The 18,563-nt window shown below is 44.3% G+C and overlaps 1 protein-coding gene across 1 annotated transcript in view; it reads left to right on the forward strand.

Annotated features, from left to right (window-relative positions):
- The window catches only part of cep170aa (centrosomal protein 170Aa), a 72,681-nt gene that overhangs the window by 36,048 nt on the left and 18,070 nt on the right, over positions 1-18,563 (forward strand). Inside the window, exons 6-8 of the mRNA XM_084141633.1 lie at positions 2,924-3,131; positions 5,304-5,441; positions 9,068-9,538. Coding sequence (XP_083997759.1) covers positions 2,924-3,131; positions 5,304-5,441; positions 9,068-9,538 — 817 coding nt within the window. The remainder of the gene's footprint in view (positions 1-2,923; positions 3,132-5,303; positions 5,442-9,067; positions 9,539-18,563) is intronic.

The raw sequence follows: 18,563 nt of genomic DNA on the forward strand, positions 1-18,563 counted from the left end.
TGTCAAAGGACACCAGAAACAAAATTGTAGACCTGCACCAGGCTGGGAAGACTGAATCTGCAATAGGTAAGCAGCTTGGTTTGAAGAAATCAACTGTGAGAGCAATTATTAAGAAATGGAAGACATACAAGACCACTGATAATCTCCCTCAATCTGGGGCTCCACGCAAGATCTCACCCTGTGGGGTCAAAATGATCACAAGAACGGTGAGCAAAAATCCCAGAACCACACGGGGGGACCTAGTGAATGACCTGCAGAGAGCTGGGACCAAAGTAACAAAGCCTACCATCAGTAACACACTACGCCGCCAGGGACTCAAATCCTGCAGTGCCAGACATGTCCCCCTGCTTAAGCCAGTACATGTCCAGGCCCGTCTGAAGTTTGCTAGAGTGCATTTGGATGATCCAGAAGAGGATTGGGAGAATGTCATATGGTCAGATGAAACCAAAATAGAACTTTTTGGTAAAAACTCAACTCGTCGTGTTTGGAGGACAAAGAATGCTGAGTTGCATCCAAAGAACACCATACCTACTGTGAAGCATGGGGGTGGAAACATCATGCTTTGGGGCTGTTTTTCTGCAAAGGGACCAGGACGACTGATCCGTGTAAAGGAAAGAATGAATGGGGCCATGTATCGTGAGATTTTGAGTGAAAACCTCCTTCCATCAGCAAGGGCATTGAAGATGAAACGTGGCTGGGTCTTTCAGCATGACAATGATCCCAAACACACCGCCCGGGCAACGAAGGAGTGGCTTCGTAATAAGCATTTCAAGGTCCTGGAGTGGCCTAGCCAGTCTCCAGATCTCAACCCCATAGAAAATCTTTGGAGGGAGTTGAAAGTCTGTGTTGCCCAGCGACAGCCCCAAAACATCACTGCTCTAGAGGAGATCTGCATGGAGGAATGGGCCAAAATAGGAGGAATGGGCCAAAATACCAGCAACAGTGTGTGAAAACCTTGTGAAGACTTACAGAAAACGTTTGACCTGTGTCATTGCCAACAAAGGGTATATAACAAAGTATTGAGAAACTTTTGTTATTGACCAAATACTTATTTTCCACCATAATTTGCAAATAAATTCATTAAAAATCCTACAATGTGATTTTCTGGATTTTTTTTTCTCATTTTGTCTGTCATAGTTGACGTGTACCTATGATGAAAATTACAGGCCTCTCTCATCTTTTTAAGTGGGAGAACTTGCACAATTGGTGGCCGACTAAATACTTTTTTTCCCCACTGTAGTTACTCCACAATACTAATCTAAATGACAGAGTGAAAAGAAGAAAGACTGTACACAATAAAAATATTCCAAAACATGCATCCTGTTTGCAACAAGGCACTAAAGTAATACTGCAAAACATGTGGCAAAGCAATTAACTTCTTATCCTAAATACAAAGTGTTATTTTTTGGGCAAATCCAATACAACACATTACTGAGTACCACTCTCCATATTTTCAAGCATAGTGGTGGCTACATCATGTTATGGGTATGCTTGTAATCGTTAAGGACTGGGGAGTTTTTCAGGATAAAAAAGAAACAGAATGGAGCTAAGCATAGGCAAAATCTTAGAGGAAAACCTGGTTCAGTCTGCTTTCCACTAGACACTGGAAGATTAATTCACCTTTCAGCAGGACAATAACCTAAAACACAAGGCCAAATCTACACTGGAGGTGCTTACCAAGAAGATAGTGAATGTTCTTAAGTCTCATAGTTATTACAGTTTTGACTTAAATCTGCTTGAAAATATATGGCAAGACCTGAAAATTGTTGTCTAGCAATGATCAACAACCAAGAGCTTGAAGAATTCTGAAAAGAATAATGGGCTAATATTGTACAATCCAGGTGTGCAAAGCTCTTACAGACTTACCCATAAAGACTCACAGCTGTAATCGCTGCCAAAGGTGATTCTAACATGTATTGACTCAGGGGGTTAAATACTTATCTAATCAAGATATATTACAGTTTTTTTTTTCATGTTTTAATTTTTTATTTTTACAAATGTTAGACTTTTTCTTCCACTTTGACATTACAGAGTAATTTGTCTAGATCATTGACAACAAAATGACAATTAAATACATTTTACTCCCTGTGATGAGTGTGATAGAAGGAGTCAGGCGCAGGAGGGTATATCACCGAATACAGAGTTTATTCCGTTGGACACAATTGCGCTGGATAGCGACAACAGAAAACAGGCACAGGGGAAACCATCTACCCTGGCAATACAAGGTACAGGTAGCTCCAGCAATATACAGGCACAGGGGAATAATCTACCCCGGCAATACAAGGTACGAGTAGCTCCACCGAGCTACACTACTCTCACAATAAACAATCACCTACAAGGACAAGGGGGCAGAGGGAACACTTATACACAGACTAATGAGGGGATATGAACCAGGTGTGTGTAATTGACAAGACAAGACAAATGGAATGATGAGATATGGAGCGGCAGTGGCTAGTAAGCCGGTGATGATGAACGCCGAAGCCTGCCAAGGAGGGGAGGCAGCCTCGGCGGACGTCGTGACACTCCCACTTTGTAACACAACAACATGTGGAAAAGGTCAAGGGGTGTGAATACTTTCTGAAGGCACTGTGCATAACTATTTTGTACTCAATATTGTGCTAAATATCTATACCCAGGAATGTCAGGGGTGCTAATTTCTGCTAAATATAAAAATAGCGCCGGTTATATCATAGTATAAAAAAGTGTCTGTATGTAGACTCATGAGCTCATAGCTTGCCCCATGCAAGTATAACTTTGAGCTGTGTGTGTGTGTATGTGTGCGTGTCAGCATTAGATTCAAGATTATATTTTTGGCCATGACGGTGTCCTCCGCCTTCCCCTGCTGTGTCTCTTCCGCTCTCTCTCTCCCTTGCCCCCTCGCCCCCTCACTGTCTCCCTCCCTCCCTCTCTTTCCCTCCATCAGCATGAGAAGTTCACCAGCCAGCTCCAGCTGAGTAAGAAGCCCTCCAGTGGTGAGCCCACCAAGTCACCTGCCAAATCTCCTACCAAGTCCCCTGCTAAGACCCCCAAGTCCCCCAGCTCCAGACCAGCCGAGAGCAAGGCAGCCGAGGGGACCATGGAGCCATCGGCCAAACCTGCCGAGTCACACAAGGGAGATGACAAGATGGCAGGTGAGAGCAGGAGCACATATAAGAGATGACATGTATGTTGTACATTACAGTATAATCCAGTCATTTCAGGGAAAAACTGAATGGGATACTTCAGTGTTGATCTTCAAGTGATTCAATCATGACAGTATTTGGAGATTCTGGCCATTTCTGCATCCAAGTTGTGACTGGATTCATAATTCAATTTTATACCGATAGCATTTTAGAATCAGTATTCTGAATGAGTAAGCAACGAATGTCTTGATCCTACCATAGATTATACAGTATAGATACACATGTCATCTGAAAAGACTAATAAACCTCCATCTTTCACTGCCTGTCCCTTCTGCAGCTTTTTATTTTCATCTATTGCCTGTAATAAAAGAGTGAGGGCTTAGGGCGGATGTTTAAATTACACATTGTAAATCCAGCTGAATCTCATTAAAGCAACTTTAAAAACAACACAATAATCTGAGCAACTGTCCCTGTACCACTGGAGTGTCTTATTTGATTGACCAGCCCAGCATGCTCCTGTGCCCACTCTCAGTAGCATAGCTATAATTATCTACAGGAGGTGGTAGAGTGGCTGCAGCTGCTCCCGCTCTCCTCTCTCTCTGTTTCTGTTTCTGTCTTCTCTCCCCTGTGCTTTTGGTAGGAAGAATGTCCGCTACACTTGCATCGTTTACACACTCAATAGTCAAGTCACTCAACTGGAGGGGGAGCTTATGCTGGTGTTGGTGTAGGTAACGGTGGATATTTGACTGATGTTAGTGTCTCTTACAGTAGGTGGTGCAGATACTGTATACTCTGTGGGAGGCTGAGGGAATGTATTGAGTTGAATAGCTACTGTATTACAGATGGCACTGTATATTTGTCTAGCTTTTAACAGGGGAACCATGGCTTTTGCATTGTGACACAGTACATGGTTCATTGTCATTACATTAGGAATCTCAGAGGGATTTTTTCTACCCACTGGCCTTTTACAGTAGGTTACCTGGGGCGGCAGGTAGCCTAGCGGTTATGAGCGCTAGGCTACAGAAAGGTTGCTGGTTTGAATCCCCAAGCCGACTAGGTTAATGGTCTGTCGACATAACATTGAGCAAGGCACTTAACCCTAATTGCTACTGTAAAAGTGTCTGCTAAATTACTTAAATGTTAAGCTGTTTGGTCCCTTTGGATTGAGTAGTTTGTTCTGAAATATGAGAAGATGTCCTTAATGAATTACTTTAGCCATGGTATATAGTCTCAGGATCAAAACAACATATGTTCTAACACTGTCATATGGGGCATCAGACTTAACCCATGAGTCCAGTGTACCAACATTACATGTAACCCTGCTTGCCACCCACTATGTGTTTAATTACAACCTCTGCAGTGGGGGGCCTTCAGCAGAGGGCCTATAATGATAGGCAGAGCCACATCCACATACGTCTCCTCCATTACCCGATGGCCATTAAAAAAAATAGGAGGTGGGAAGCGTTTACATGTGTTTCTCCTTCTCTGCCACCTGGATATTTTAGCCTGGTAATTGTCAGTTTGATGCTAATGTGTTATTCCCCCTTGCCGACTCAGACTCAGCCAATGAACGTATGTTCCCTTTCCTCTCTGCAGCACACCACCATAGGTTCACTGGAGATATTATGCAAGCAGGCATAGCTCCTCACCAAGCTTGCAGCATTTATAGGCATTTATAGGCATTTTGAACACAATCCTCTGTGACTATGCACAGTAATTAATGGTTTCTTTGGGTTTTGTTCAACAGATGTAGGATCTTCATTTGAGCTAGTTTGCTACAGCAGAAACGCTTTCCAGCCAGTCTGTTTGAAGTCAGATCTGCCATATGTGTTGGTTGTGTGTTGAGTTAAGCTCATTGGTGATAAGCGAGCAGAGCCTGGTGTTGAAGGGTTTGTCCCTCTGTGTCCTGCTGACTGGGTTATGTAGGTCAGTGGAATGGCTAAAGCCAAACCAGTGCTCCATGACCCATCATCCAGCTTTAAGACAGAGGAATTAAAAGACAAAAGTGCAGCTGTGCTCAGGAAGTATTGCATGACCATCACAGTAACTGGCCTGTTACTGTGTCGATTGACTTCATTCATGTATATGTATATTGTGCTTGTGAAAAATGTATGTTTCACAAGCACAATAAGTAGATTATTCAATCTAAATCTAGTGAAACTTCTTGTGTTTGTGTTATAGGGGACATAGCATCATTGCACCGGGGAACCCCTCTGTATGGACAGCCATCTTGGTGGGGGGATGGGGACGCAGACGACGAGAACTCCTTCAAGCAGGAGACCAAGACGTGTGGGAAGAAGCATGACAGCTCTGCAGCAGGTAAGAACAAAAAAGGACCTCATCATATCTAAAAAAGAAAAAGAAATGTCCATGACATGCATACTGTACAATACACTCTAGGGCCTAAAGAACATGATCGAATGACATTCCTGATGGCATGAGGTCAAATCAAGATAAACTGATCTGCTATCTTTTTACCCGTGTTTTTATGAAATAGCAGGGAATTTGAACTGGCAATTTGTTTGTAGACGTTCCTGGTTGATCATTGTACCCTATGCAATGTTTGTTCTGAAATAATCCCGTTGTTATAACAGAACTATACCATCCCAACGTTGGAAGATAAAGCACAGAATACTTTCTATAAGTAGTGAAATGGTGGCTTTATGTTAATTTCCAGGCTTATCCTGTCTCTGTGTATTGAGGATAATGGCGATCCGGACTCACAGTACACAGTGTGTATATGCACTGTGTGTGTGTCTGTGTTGGTTCGGAGGACTGGGATCACATTAACTTGTGCTGGGCAGGAGTAACAGGATTAGAGATTAGGCCAGGCTTGGACGCAGCAGGACACCCAATGGGTGCTGGGGTGGAGTGGGGGAAGGCCGTCCAGACCTCTCAGACTACTAGATCATTGAGCTGTCCTTACACTATCAACAGTCAGAGCTGGACAATAGCACCAGTGCAGTGCACATCCTCGGCAGCCCTTAGGAAAGACAACATTTTTGAATAAATTGAGGCTTGTGATTGGAAAGCCTGGAGGACTTTTATTTTAATTCAAGTATGGGAGAGGTTGCATCTACCATGGAACTCAGTAAGTTGAAGCAATTTAACAGTTTATTTGTGTGACCATTGACATGCGTAGACAGTATAGTGTAGGCTACCTTTGAATTACAATTCTATTAAATAACAGTCAATTAATGAATGGATATTTGTATTACGACCATGTTAATTTTGGGGGCGAAATTGAAAATTGCAATATTATTGTGAAAGCAGTGCTCTTATGTACAGTAGATAGTATGTAGTGACCACTGACCTGTCCTTATCTCTGTTATTGAGAGGCCCACAGTAGAGGGAAGTTGACTGGTCTGTCAGCCGTTGTTAATACGGACAGCGTCGCCAAGGAAAGTGTCACACACAGTGGGCCTTCCTGACCATTCTTTACTGGTCATGTATTTTCACAGCGACATCCCCTATATGTCCCCAGTGTCAACAGAGTGCACTGGCATGTTATGTATGTAATTGTAAGCCATGTCTCCACGGTGGCATAAAAACAGATCCGGGATTATAATCATGGTCATTCAATGTAAATGATACGTGTGCAGTGTAGACAGCTTGCAGTGAGCGTGGGTGGTAGGCTAGTAGTGGGTGCTGAAGTCTATAGGATACCACTATAATGTTAGGGAGTTCTATGTGATTGTATAGAAACTGCTCCGTCTTCTCATTCAAACTGCACTGAATCTGAAAGCACTCACACCCTCCGCCTTGAATGCCACTTAAGGGAAGTCACTGAGGACAACACTCTCTCTGTTCAAAACAAGACACCATATCCACCCTCCTCTCCTCACCGTCCAGCTTCTCTCTCTCTCTCTCTCTCTCTCTCTCTCTCTCTCTCTCTCTCTCTCTCTCTCTCTCTCTCTCTCTCTCTCTCTCTCTCTCTCTCTCTCTCTCTCTCTCTCTCTCTCTCTCTCTCTCTCTCTCTCTCTCTCTCTCTCTCTCTCTCTCTCTCTCTCTCTCCCTCTCGCTCGCTCTCTCTCTTGCTCTCTCTCTTTTTCTCTTTCTCTCGCTCTCGCTGGGGGCATACATTGTGAGTTTATCAAGCCGGGGAACCTTCAGCTTTGAATAGCATTGTCTGCAGGCTCTGGCATTCTTTAGTCAACAAAGGGAACTTCGACTGGTGTGGAGGAGAGATAGAAAACCATTTTAATGAATCAGCATTATTTTCCTGAAAGCCTAGAGTCTATTGGGAGCCCAAAGAAGGCACATAATAAGGGTATGTCAATAAGGTGTACACACAATACAGTTCCCCACATCAAAGAGCCAGTTTATAATATAATCTCCTCCCATAGCTATTTTTATTATTTAGGAGAGGGCATACTACCCCCACTTGCCCTAGTACAGAGAGGCTAACTAACAGCAGAAGGTAGCAGTGGTGGGGAAGTGAGAGTGTAGAGGAACGGTCTCATGTACTGTTGAATAGATTCTGTTGTAGCCGCCCCCAGCCATCCCCTTACGTATTGTCACTCAGGGCTATTGGGTTACGCCATTGCACCAGCTCTCACAGAGCGCTGAAACAAACCGCTTTCTCCAACACTGAAACTCTCATTAGCTATCTTGTCTGTAGTAAGTATCTTGCTGAAGTCCTTATATATATATTTTTTGTGCTAATTACTCAATTTAAGGGCATAGTTTACTGGGAATCCAAACGGAGGCTTTCATTCTGAAGAGGGAACCACCTCTGCCTGAACTTGCACTTTCTTTGGTCACCTGTAGCTTTTCAGGAGGATATTCAGTCAGGAAGGCTGTTTCAGCTTTGAGGTATGTGTTCTCACTTTTAAAGGCACTATGGTCAATTCAGGGCGGTGGATTAATGAGGGTAAAACACCAAAAGTCCTACCAGACTACTTAGGTTTATTCTGTTGTTAAGTATACATTTGGTTACTGTCATTAATATGTAATGACATGGGTGTTGTTAGTAATGCCTTGTATGTCTCATGGACTCTAATGTACAGTACATTGAGTGTCCATGTTAAATGAATGGCCACCATGACCCTCAGTGCTTTTGAGTTGAGTTTTCACATCAGTCACATGAGTCCTAATGAGATCACTAGAGGAAGGGTGGTAGTATTTATAAAAAAGGGAAGTTCTAGGCTTAAGTTCTGATTGTCTTATTCGAGGAAGCTGTGGGAGTTATTGATGCTTGGATAGGATGAAACCTGAAAGCACAGCCTTATTTACTGCCAGACCTGTTGGTTACTATAATCTAGGACCTGATGCAAGTGGTACCAGTTTGAATATAGTTCTCTAAATGGACAACTTTATGTCTCATTTCACTCAATGTTTTACTTTGTTGAAACCCCCAGTTCGTTGCAGACATGGGGAGCTTATCTGTTTTCAAATAGAGACAAAAAGTACTTTCAAAGATGTGGCTTTATAGTGGGTGGTAAATCCCTGTAGGTATTATATCTTCAATATTTTAATTTGATATAGGTATCTTACTCCGTTAGGGAGGAAATGTACAAAGTGAACTTTTTTGTATATTACATGAACAACTCACCTGCTCACTTTGTCAAATGTATAAACCAGATGGTCTCGCCACTGTCCAATCAGATCATCCATCATCTCCACATCCCATAATGCCTTTCCACTTAATATAATCAAATGAAGTTACACAATCATTATTAAGTAAGTAGCCTAAAGGGGTTTTGATTGGCTTCCTCATCAGTTATTGTCAAAATGGACACTACATAGCTTTGTTCCTGTCTGCCTGGGCCCCAGCTCAGCCTGACCTGTTTTGTTTAGAGGGCTGTGTTCTGCCAGGGCCTCAGACACTGATTCAGACTAATGGTGAGACTCAGAACAGACACAGCTGAATGGTCCATGTTGGGCCCATGACCTCTGACCTCTAGATACTGATCCACAGTGTTCTCCTCTCTGTGAACCTACAGACGGCAGAGAGCCTAAGAGGAGTGAGAGGCCTAGGGAGGACGGCCTGGGCCCCGAGCCCAGCTACTTTGAGATCCCCACCAAGGAGCCTCAGATGGACAGCATTCATGAGATCCCCACCAAAGACACTGAGGGGGCTGTTGCTGCCGCTACCACCTCCGCCAGCGCCAGCGCTCAGGGCCATGCCTCACCTCACGCCTTCACAATCGAGTTTGACGACACCTCCCCTGGCAAGGTCACGATCAAGGACCATGTGTCCAAGCTGACTCCGGACCACCGGCCCCGGCCTAAGAAGGCCCCCCAGTCGGGCAGCAAGGACCTCAGCACCCTGCAGGCCGCCATGATGGTCTCTGAGAGCAAGGTGGCTGATTGGCTGGCCCAGAATGACCCCCCCACGGTGCGCAGTGAGTCCACGGAGGAGGACAGCAAGAGCATCAAGAGTGATGTCCCCGTCCACTTCAAGAGGCTCAAAGGTGAGGGCCATAGCCTGCCTGCTCTCCTCCCTATATCCCTGCCTGTCTTTCTCTCTGTCTCTCAGTTTCTGTTGTCAGATCAGCAAATGCACTTATTCCTCCTCATAGCCACACTACAGTATCCTCTACTAACTGTTCTACAGCTGGCCTTGCTAACCTCACAATTAAGCTGATCAACGTGTTTTACTGCTAAAAACCATGAGTGTTTTAGTTATTTTGGGGAGATCCTGTGAAATGCATCCTCTTAACAAAGCTTATCCCTTACTCGCTACAAACAGAGCCTCAAATGTTGGTCAATCTGATCCTCTAAAATAAGACTTGTGTTTGACCCAGAAACTCATAGGGCGCTATTCAATCTGTATCGCTGAAGCGTTAGAGATTGCCCGCTAGAAATGTAAAGGTAATTTCCGTTTGAGCCGACATATGCAGTGTTTACCGTGAATGCAGTCTCCGCTAATGCGGGAACATTGCCTTTAAATTTCAAACACGCTGTAACGCAGAATGTCCGCGATACGGATGAACAGCAACCTCCCCCTTGGGAGAGGGGTAGAATGTCCCAGAGGGAATGTCAATAAGGGGAGCGGCAGGGATGTGAATGAAACAATAATAAAATAATAATATATACATATTTACAACTGTAACAATGATACATCAGGGGGAGCAGATAGCTGCCTAGTGGTGGCTAGTAGTTCTGTAATTCCATGGTGCCCTAGTAGCAGCCTAAGCAGAGAGCTCCTGTAAATATGTGCATATTTACACAGTGAGGGAAAAAAGTATTTGATCCCTTGCTGATTTTGTACGTTTGCCCACTGACAAAGACATGATCAGTCTATAATTTGAATGGTAGGTTTATTTGAACTGTGAGAGACAGAATAACAACAAAAAAATACAAAAAACGCATGTCAAAAATGTTATAAATTGATTTGAATTTTAATGAGGGAAATAAGTATTTGACCCCTGTGCAAAACATGACTTAGTACTTGGTGGAAAAACCCTTGTTGGCAATCACAGAGGTCAGACGTTTCTTGTAGTTGGCCACCAGGTTTGCACACATCTCAGGAGGGATTTTGTCCCACTCCTCTTTGCAGATCTTCTCCAAGTCATTAAGGTTTTGAGGCTGACATTTGGCAACTCAAACCTTCAGCTCCCTCCACAGATTTTCTATGGGATTAAGGTCTGGAGACTGGCTAGGCCACTCCAGGACCTTAATGTGCTTTTTCATGAGCCACTCCTTTGTTACCTTGGCCGTGTGTTTTGGGTCATTGTCATGCTGGAATACCCATCCACGACCCATTTTCAATGCCCTGGCTGAGGGAAGGAGGTTCTCACCCAAGATTTGACGGTACATGGCCCAGTCCATCGTCCCTTTGATGCGGTGAAGTTGTCTTGTCCCCTTAGCAGAAAAACACCCCCAAAGCATAATGTTTCCACCTCCATGTTTGACAGTGGGGATGGTGTTCTTGGGGTCATAGGCAGCATTCCTCCTCCTCCAAACACGGCGAGTTGAGTTGATGCCAAAGAGCTCGATTTTGGTCTCATCTGACCACAACACTTTCACCCAGTTCTCCTCTGAATCATTCAAATGTTCATTGGAAAACTTCAGACGGGCCTGTATATGTGCTTTCTTGAGCAGGGGGACCTTGCGGGCACTGCAGGATTTCAGTCCTTCACGGCGTAGTGTGTTACCAATTGTTTTCTTGGTGACTATAGTCCCAGCTGCCTTGAGATCATTGACAAGATCCTCCCGTGTAGTTCTGGGCTGATTCCTCACCGTTCTCATGATCATTGCAACTCCACGAGGTGAGATCTTGCATGGAGCCCCAGGCCGAGGGAGATTGACAGATCTTTTGTGTTTCTTCCATTTGCGATTAATCGCACCAACTGTTGTCACCTTCTCACCAAGCTGCTTGGCGATGGTCTTGTAGCCCATTCCAGCCTTGTGTAGGTCTACAATCTTGTCCCTGACATCCTTGGAGAGCTCTTTGGTCTTGGCCATGGTGGAGAGTTTGGAATCTGATTGATTGATTGCTTCTGTGGACAGGTGTCTTTTATACAGGTAACAAGGTGAGATTAGGAGCACTCCCTTTAAGAGTGTGCTCCTAATCTCAGCTCGTTACCTGTATAAAAGACACGTGGGAGCCAGAAATCTTTCTGATTGAGAGGGGGTCAAATACTTATTTCCCTCATTAAAATGCAAATCAATTTATAAAATTTTTGACATGCGTTTTTTTCTGGATTTTTTTGTTGTTATTCTGTCTCTCACTGTTCAAATAAACCTACCATTAAAATTATAGACTGATCATTTCTTTGTCAGTGGGCAAACGTACAAAATCAGCAGGGATCAAATACTTTTTTCCCTCACTGTACATTTTTAAGGGTTTTTAATTGTTTTTTTATCAGCTGTTTTGTTTTTGATAACATTTATTGCATATTTCTGGTGGTTTTGACCCACAGATTTGCAGATGGACTGGCAGGTCAACTCTTTTTTGGCTTGGCTAGCTAGCTGGCTAATTGTTTTTGTTCGAATGATGCATCCAGCTTTTGTGTTTCACCTGGCTGCTGGTCCCTGATGTTTTGAAAACATCAATTGAAAAGTCACCTGAAGCTTGAGAGGGATGGGAGATGCAGTAAAGGGATCCAGTGCTGAGGCAGAGGGCTCATAGTGAGGATGACTGGCTAGTACTCTGAACTGTGTGTGGTGAGTTTTCTGGCGCTCAGAGCTGCTGAGGTATCACTCAAGTGGGTGCCATACATTGTGAAGGAGGAGAAGTCCAGTAGCTACACGACTCAGGCTGGTTTCCAGAGTAACCCTCTACATGATCGTCACTAGACTCTTCATCAACCATCTCCCTGACCAACCATACTCTGATCAAGCCATGAACTGTCCCTCTCCATCTTTGGAGGATGCATGCACTCAAAGACCTGGCCTCTATTGGTTGACCTAACTATAGCTAGGCTACTCATGGTGATGCATTGCTTGTTTGTTTTTTGCTTTTGATGCGCTTTGGGATTGTTATGAAAAGCACTATAGACATTTTATAAATTATGATTATTATTAAATTCCCAATCTCTCCCTCAAACCATCATGGCCACCTAATCATCCCCAGCTTCCAATTGGCTCCTTTCCCCTCTAACTATTCCCTAGGTTGTTGCTGTAAATGAGAATCTGTTCTCAGTCAACTTACCTGGTAAAATAAAGGTTAAAAAAAAGAGTAATATATACACTACATTTATCACAAAGTTTGCTCCTTCAGTGTTTTTAGATATTTTTGTCAGATGTTACTATGGTATACTGAAGAATAATTACAAGCATTCCATACGTGTCAAAGGCTTTTATTGACAATTACATGAAGTTTATGCAAAGAGTCAATATTTGCAGTGTTGACCCTTCTTTTTCAAGACCTCTGCAATCCGCCCTGGCATGCTGTCAATTAACTTCTGGGCCACATCCTGACTGATGGCAGCCCATTCTTGCATAATCAATGCTTGGAGTTTGTCAGAATCTGTGGGTTTTTGTTTGTCCACCCGCCTCTTGAGGATCGACCACAAGTTCTCAATGGGATTAAGGTCTGGGGAGTTTCCTGGCCATGGGCCCAAAATGTCGATGTTTTGTTCCCAGAGCCACTTAGTTATCACTTTTGCCTTATGGCAAGGTGCTCCATCATGCTGGAAAAGGCATTGGTCGTCACCAAACTGTTCTTGGATGGTTGGGAGAAGTTGTTCTCGGAGGACGTGTTGGTACCATTCTTTATTCATGGCTGTGTTCTTAGGCAAAATTGTGAGTGAGCCCACTCCCTTGGCTGAGAAGCAACCCCACACATGAATGGTCTCAGGATGCTTTACTGTTGGCATGACACAGGACTGATGGTAGCGCTCACCATGTTTTCTCCAGACAAGCTTTTTTCCGGATGCCCCAAACAATCGGAAAGGTGATTCATCAGAGAAAATGACTTTACCCCAGTCCTCAGCAGTCCAATCCCTGTACCTTTTGCAGAATATCAGTCTGTCCCTGATGTTTTTCCTGGAGAGAAGTGGCTTCCTCGCTGCCCTTCTTGACACCAGGCCATCCTCCAAAAGTATTCGCCTCACTGTGCGTGTAGATGCACTCACACCTGCCTGCTGCCCTGCAAGCTCTGCACTGGTGGTGCCCCGATCCTACAGCTGAATCAACTTTAGGAGATGGTCCTGGCGCTTGCTGGACTTTCTTGGGCGCCCTGAAGCCTTCTTCACAACAATTGAACCTCTCTCCTTGAAGTTCTTGATGATCCAATAAATGGTTCATTGAGGTGCAATTTTACTAGCAGCAATATCCTTGCCTGTGAATTTCAAGCACCACCCTCCTTTTAAAGCTTCCAGTCTGTTATTCTAACTCAATCAGCATGACAGAGTGATCTCCAGCCTTGTCCTCGTCAACACTCTCACCTATGTTAACGAGAGAATCACTGACATGATGTCAGCTGGTCCTATTGTGGCAGGGCTGAAATGCAGTGGTAATGTTTTTTGGGGATTAAGTTCATTTTCATGGCAAAGAGGGACTTTGCAATTAATTGCAATTCATCTGATCACTCTTCATAACATTCTGGAGTATATGCAAATTGCCATCATAAAAACTGAGGCAGCAGACTTTGTGAAAATTAATATTTGTGTCATTCTCAAAACATTTGACCACGACTGTACATGAAATGAGTTTGAATAGGAAATATAGCAAAATGCATAGGAAATGTAGTCATTGTCAAGGTTAGAAATAATGATTTCTAATAGAAATAATAATTGTGTCTTTCAAACTTTGCTTTTGTCAAAAAATCCTCCATTTGCAGCTATTACAGCCTTGCAGACCTTTGGCATTCTAGTTGTCAATTTGTTGAGGTAATCTGAAGAGATTTCACCCCATGCTTCCTGAAGCACCTCCCACAAATTGGATTGGCTTGATGGGCACTTCTTACGTACCATACGGTCAAGCTGCTCCCACAACAGCTCAATAGGGTTGAGATCCGGTGACTGTGCTGGCCATTCCATTATAGACAGAATACCAGCTGACTGCTTCCCTAAATAGTTATTGCATAGTTTGGAGCTGTGCTTTGGGTCATTGTCCTGTTGTAGGAGGAAATTGGCTCCAATCAAACGCCGTCCACAGGGTATGGCATGGCGTTGCAAAATGGAGTGATAACCTATCTTCTTCAAGATCCCTTTTACCCTGTACAAATCTCCCACTTTACCACCACCAAAGCACCCCCAGACCATCACATTGCCTTCACCATGCTTTACAGATGGTATCAAGCACTCCTCCAGCATCTTTTCATTTGGTCAGCATCTCACAAATGTTCTTCTTTGTGATCCGAACACCTCAAACTTCGATTCGTCTTTCCATAACACTTTTTTCCAATCTTCCTCTGTCCAGTGTCTGTGTTCTTTTATGATCAATTCTTCTAATGATCAATTAGCCTTTTAAAATGATAAATTTGGATTAGCAAACACAACGTGCCATCGAACACAGGACTGATGGTTGCTGATAATGGGCCTCTGTACGCCTATGTAGATATTCCATAAAAAATCAGCCGTTTCCAGCTACAATAGCCATTTACAACATTAACAATGTCTACACTGTATTTCTGATCAATTTGATGTTATTTTAATGGACAAAAAAATTGCTTTTCTTTCGAAAAAAATGAAATTTCTAAGTGACCCCAAACTTTTGAACGGTAGTGTATATTTTTAAAATATTCAGCCTCCTGATGGTCTGGGGGTAGAAGCTATTGTCTGTCTGACAATTTATGCCATGATACTCCTATACTGCCCACGTCTGAGTGATGGAAGCGGGGAGAACAGGCCGTGGCTCGGGTGGCTGAGGTCCTTGATGATCTTCTTTGCCTTCCTGTGACACCTGGTGTTGCAGGTGTCCTGAAGGGCAGGGCAGTGTGCACCCAATAGTGCGTTCCTCTGAGCGTACCACCCTCTGTAGAGCCTTGCGGTCAGCGGCGGTACCAGGCTGTGATGCATCCTGACAGTATGCTCTCGGTGGTGCTCCTGTAGAACACTGTGAGAGCCCTCAGGGACAGACCAAATTTCTTCAGCCTCCTGAGGTTGAAGAGTCGCTGTCGTGCCTTCTTCACCACGATGTCCGCGTGGTTTGACCATTTCAGCTCCTCGGAGATGTGTACGCCAAGGAACTTTACGTTTATTCACCGTCTCCATGGCGGCCTCGTTGATAAGGAAGGGGGCGTGCCCAGCCTGGTTCATCCTGAAGTCCACAATCAGCTCCTTTGTTTTGCTGACATTGAGGGAGAGGTTGTTTACTTGGCACCACATCGTCAGAGTGCCCACCTCCTCTCTGTAGGCCGTCTTGTCGTTGTTGGTAATCAGGCCTACTACTGTTGTGTCGTCGGCGAACTTGATGATGGAGTTGGAACTGTGTGAGGCCATGCAGTCGTGGGTATACAGGGAGTACAGGAGGGGACTGAAGACGCACACTTGTGGGGCCCCCGTGTTGAGGATCAGTGTGGAGGAGGTAATGTTACCTTCAAGTAGAAGCATGACTTCTACTTTGCTAATGCGTATAGCTGCAGTCGTACTCTAGGATTAAGTAGGCAGCCAGACAGGAGAGAAGGCAAATAAAGGCCATTGCGTGTTTACTCCCCCTGTAGTCTGATCTGACTTTCATCCTGGGAGAAGGCTTTGCTCTCTACTCATCTTAGTTGTTTATCTAGCTGTATGATTATTCTCCTCCAGGAGACTCTGCTCAGACAAAATTCACTCTGAAGTCACACCATCTCCATGAAATGATAGGTGGCCGTCTGCGCTCTATAAAGGTCCTTTATATCAAATAGTGTCTGTTTATGTAATTCTATAAAGGTCCCCAGCCTCAAGCAAATATAAATTCAAATACCAATCCTTCTGTGTACTTTATATCACTGACAGAGACACCCACTTATGGCTTTCAGATCCTGGCCATGACCCCACACTCCGAGGGAGTCTCAGGGAGAGTTGGGAAATGCACAAAACACATTTCCAATTCACACATGCGTATAATACACACTTGTACAAATATACAGTAAATATAGGATAAATATAAGCACCCTCCCACACACTCACACTTATGGCTCTCTATGTACAACCTACCATCTGACTAGTGATTCTTCATACTTAAATCTCTCTTCCCTACATAAACCGATAGATTTGGTTTTGTTAATGGCAGTCAGAATTTTCTGCCGCATTTGCTACTTCCTCGGGATTAGTCCTCAGCACTTCTAAATCCACCAGCCGTCTCCCAGCTCTGACACCCATTGTCTGAGCTTAGCATGGATGGCACAGTAGGCTACCTGCTTGCCTGCCTCCCCCATTCTCCATTCTCCCTGCCTAAGGCACTCATTTTCTGCTGTACACCAAGGAGCCAAGCCACATCCATCCCATCTCCTTAATGATTCAGCCACATAGAGCTTTAGTTGTGCTTTTCCTTTGTTTCATATTTTAATTAGAGCCTGGACACTATGTCTGTCTACATCTTCATTACCATCTCTGGGCCTTTTGTAATGTACGTTTTGGGTATGACAACATGCATCTCTCTCTCTCTCTCTCTCTCTCTCTCTCTCTCTCTCTCTCTCTCTCTCTCTCTCTCTCTCTCTCTCTCTCTCTCTCTCTCTCTCTCTCTCTCTCTCTCTCTCTATCGCTCTCCCTCTCTCTCTCTCTCTCTCTCTCTCTTTCTCTCTCTCTCTTTACCTCTCTCTACCTCTTCTACCTGCTAACTGCTGAGTAGGGTTATTTTGCTGTGGGATGCTATTTGACAGGACTCAGGAGAGAGTGTGGGCTGGGCGCTATCTACTCTTTGGAGCTGGCTAATTAAATGTGTGCTAATTTATGGTGTGCGATAGCTGTGTCTTGGGGGTGGGGCGCAGACAGGATGGTATGAATAGAGATTTATAAAGCACATAGCACGTATGAAGGTGAAGTCCGAGGCTGAGCTACTGAGTGCTGTAGTACATACAACGTTTTGCTGCTGGACAATGCAGTCTTTCCAGTTTTAGGTGTGGCTCCTGTACTCGGATTATGGGGTTTATTCTAAAGCTGCACCTTCCAGAGGCTGTGGTGGGAGTCTAGCTGTGGGACCAAGAAGAGGGAGAAACAGGGGTCGGTGTTGAGGTTGGAGTTCTCGTGCTGCAGGCGGTCAGGACTGGGAGCTTTGTAGCTTGACGTGTGTGTAAACCATACATGTGTGTGTGAGTCGTGCTCAGTGGTGCTCAGTGCTGCCGTCAGCCCCAGGGACAGAGAGCTGTGTGTGTGCCGTCAAGCGTGAGGACAGGAAAGCGAGACGAGCCAGAGGCTGCTGTGTTAATATTCATGTTTTCAGGTGGGTCTCTGAAACAGAATGGATGGAGAGGCATCCGGTCGGTGCATGGGGTGCATGGGGACCGCCTGGAGATACTGTGTAGCTTTTTCACTGCAAAGTAAGGGTTAACTTTGTTGTTTGTGACGTAAATTAACCAACAGTTTAATAATGATGTTACGTTTTGGTGGTTTTACTCACTTACTGTAGAAGGTTAACAATAACAGTGTTTGTGTTGTGAATGTTCTTGATGGAGGTTTGACATTTTACATTTGTCTGTGTGTTAGAGGGTTAGCGCTGCTGTGATGTGTAGTAGGGTTAACTGTTGTTTTGTTCACTGTCTCTTTATGTTGTATATTACGGTTAACAACTTCATTTGATTGGATGTGCCTCTGTTCTTTGTAGAGTTAACTGTGTTGTTTGTTCTGTACTATGTAGTTGGGTTAACTGTGTTGTTTGTTCTGTACTGTGTAGTAGGGTTAACTGTGTTGTTTGTTCTGTACTGTGTAGTAGGGTTAACTGTGTTGTTTTTGCTAGAGGAGTAGGGTTAACTGTGTTGTTTTTGTGTGTGTGCTGTGTGTGATGAGGTGGAGTGGAGGAGATGCAGTCTGACTCATGTGGGGCCAGGGCCAGCCAGCTCTAGTCACTCAGAGACAGGCAGCGCTGTGAGGCTCCTAACAGTTCCTTTGTCTGGGGCTGCTGCATAAA

Source organism: Coregonus lavaretus (genome assembly GCF_964263955.1).
Source record: "Coregonus lavaretus genome assembly, chromosome: 25".
NCBI lineage: Eukaryota > Metazoa > Chordata > Actinopteri > Salmoniformes > Salmonidae > Coregonus > Coregonus lavaretus.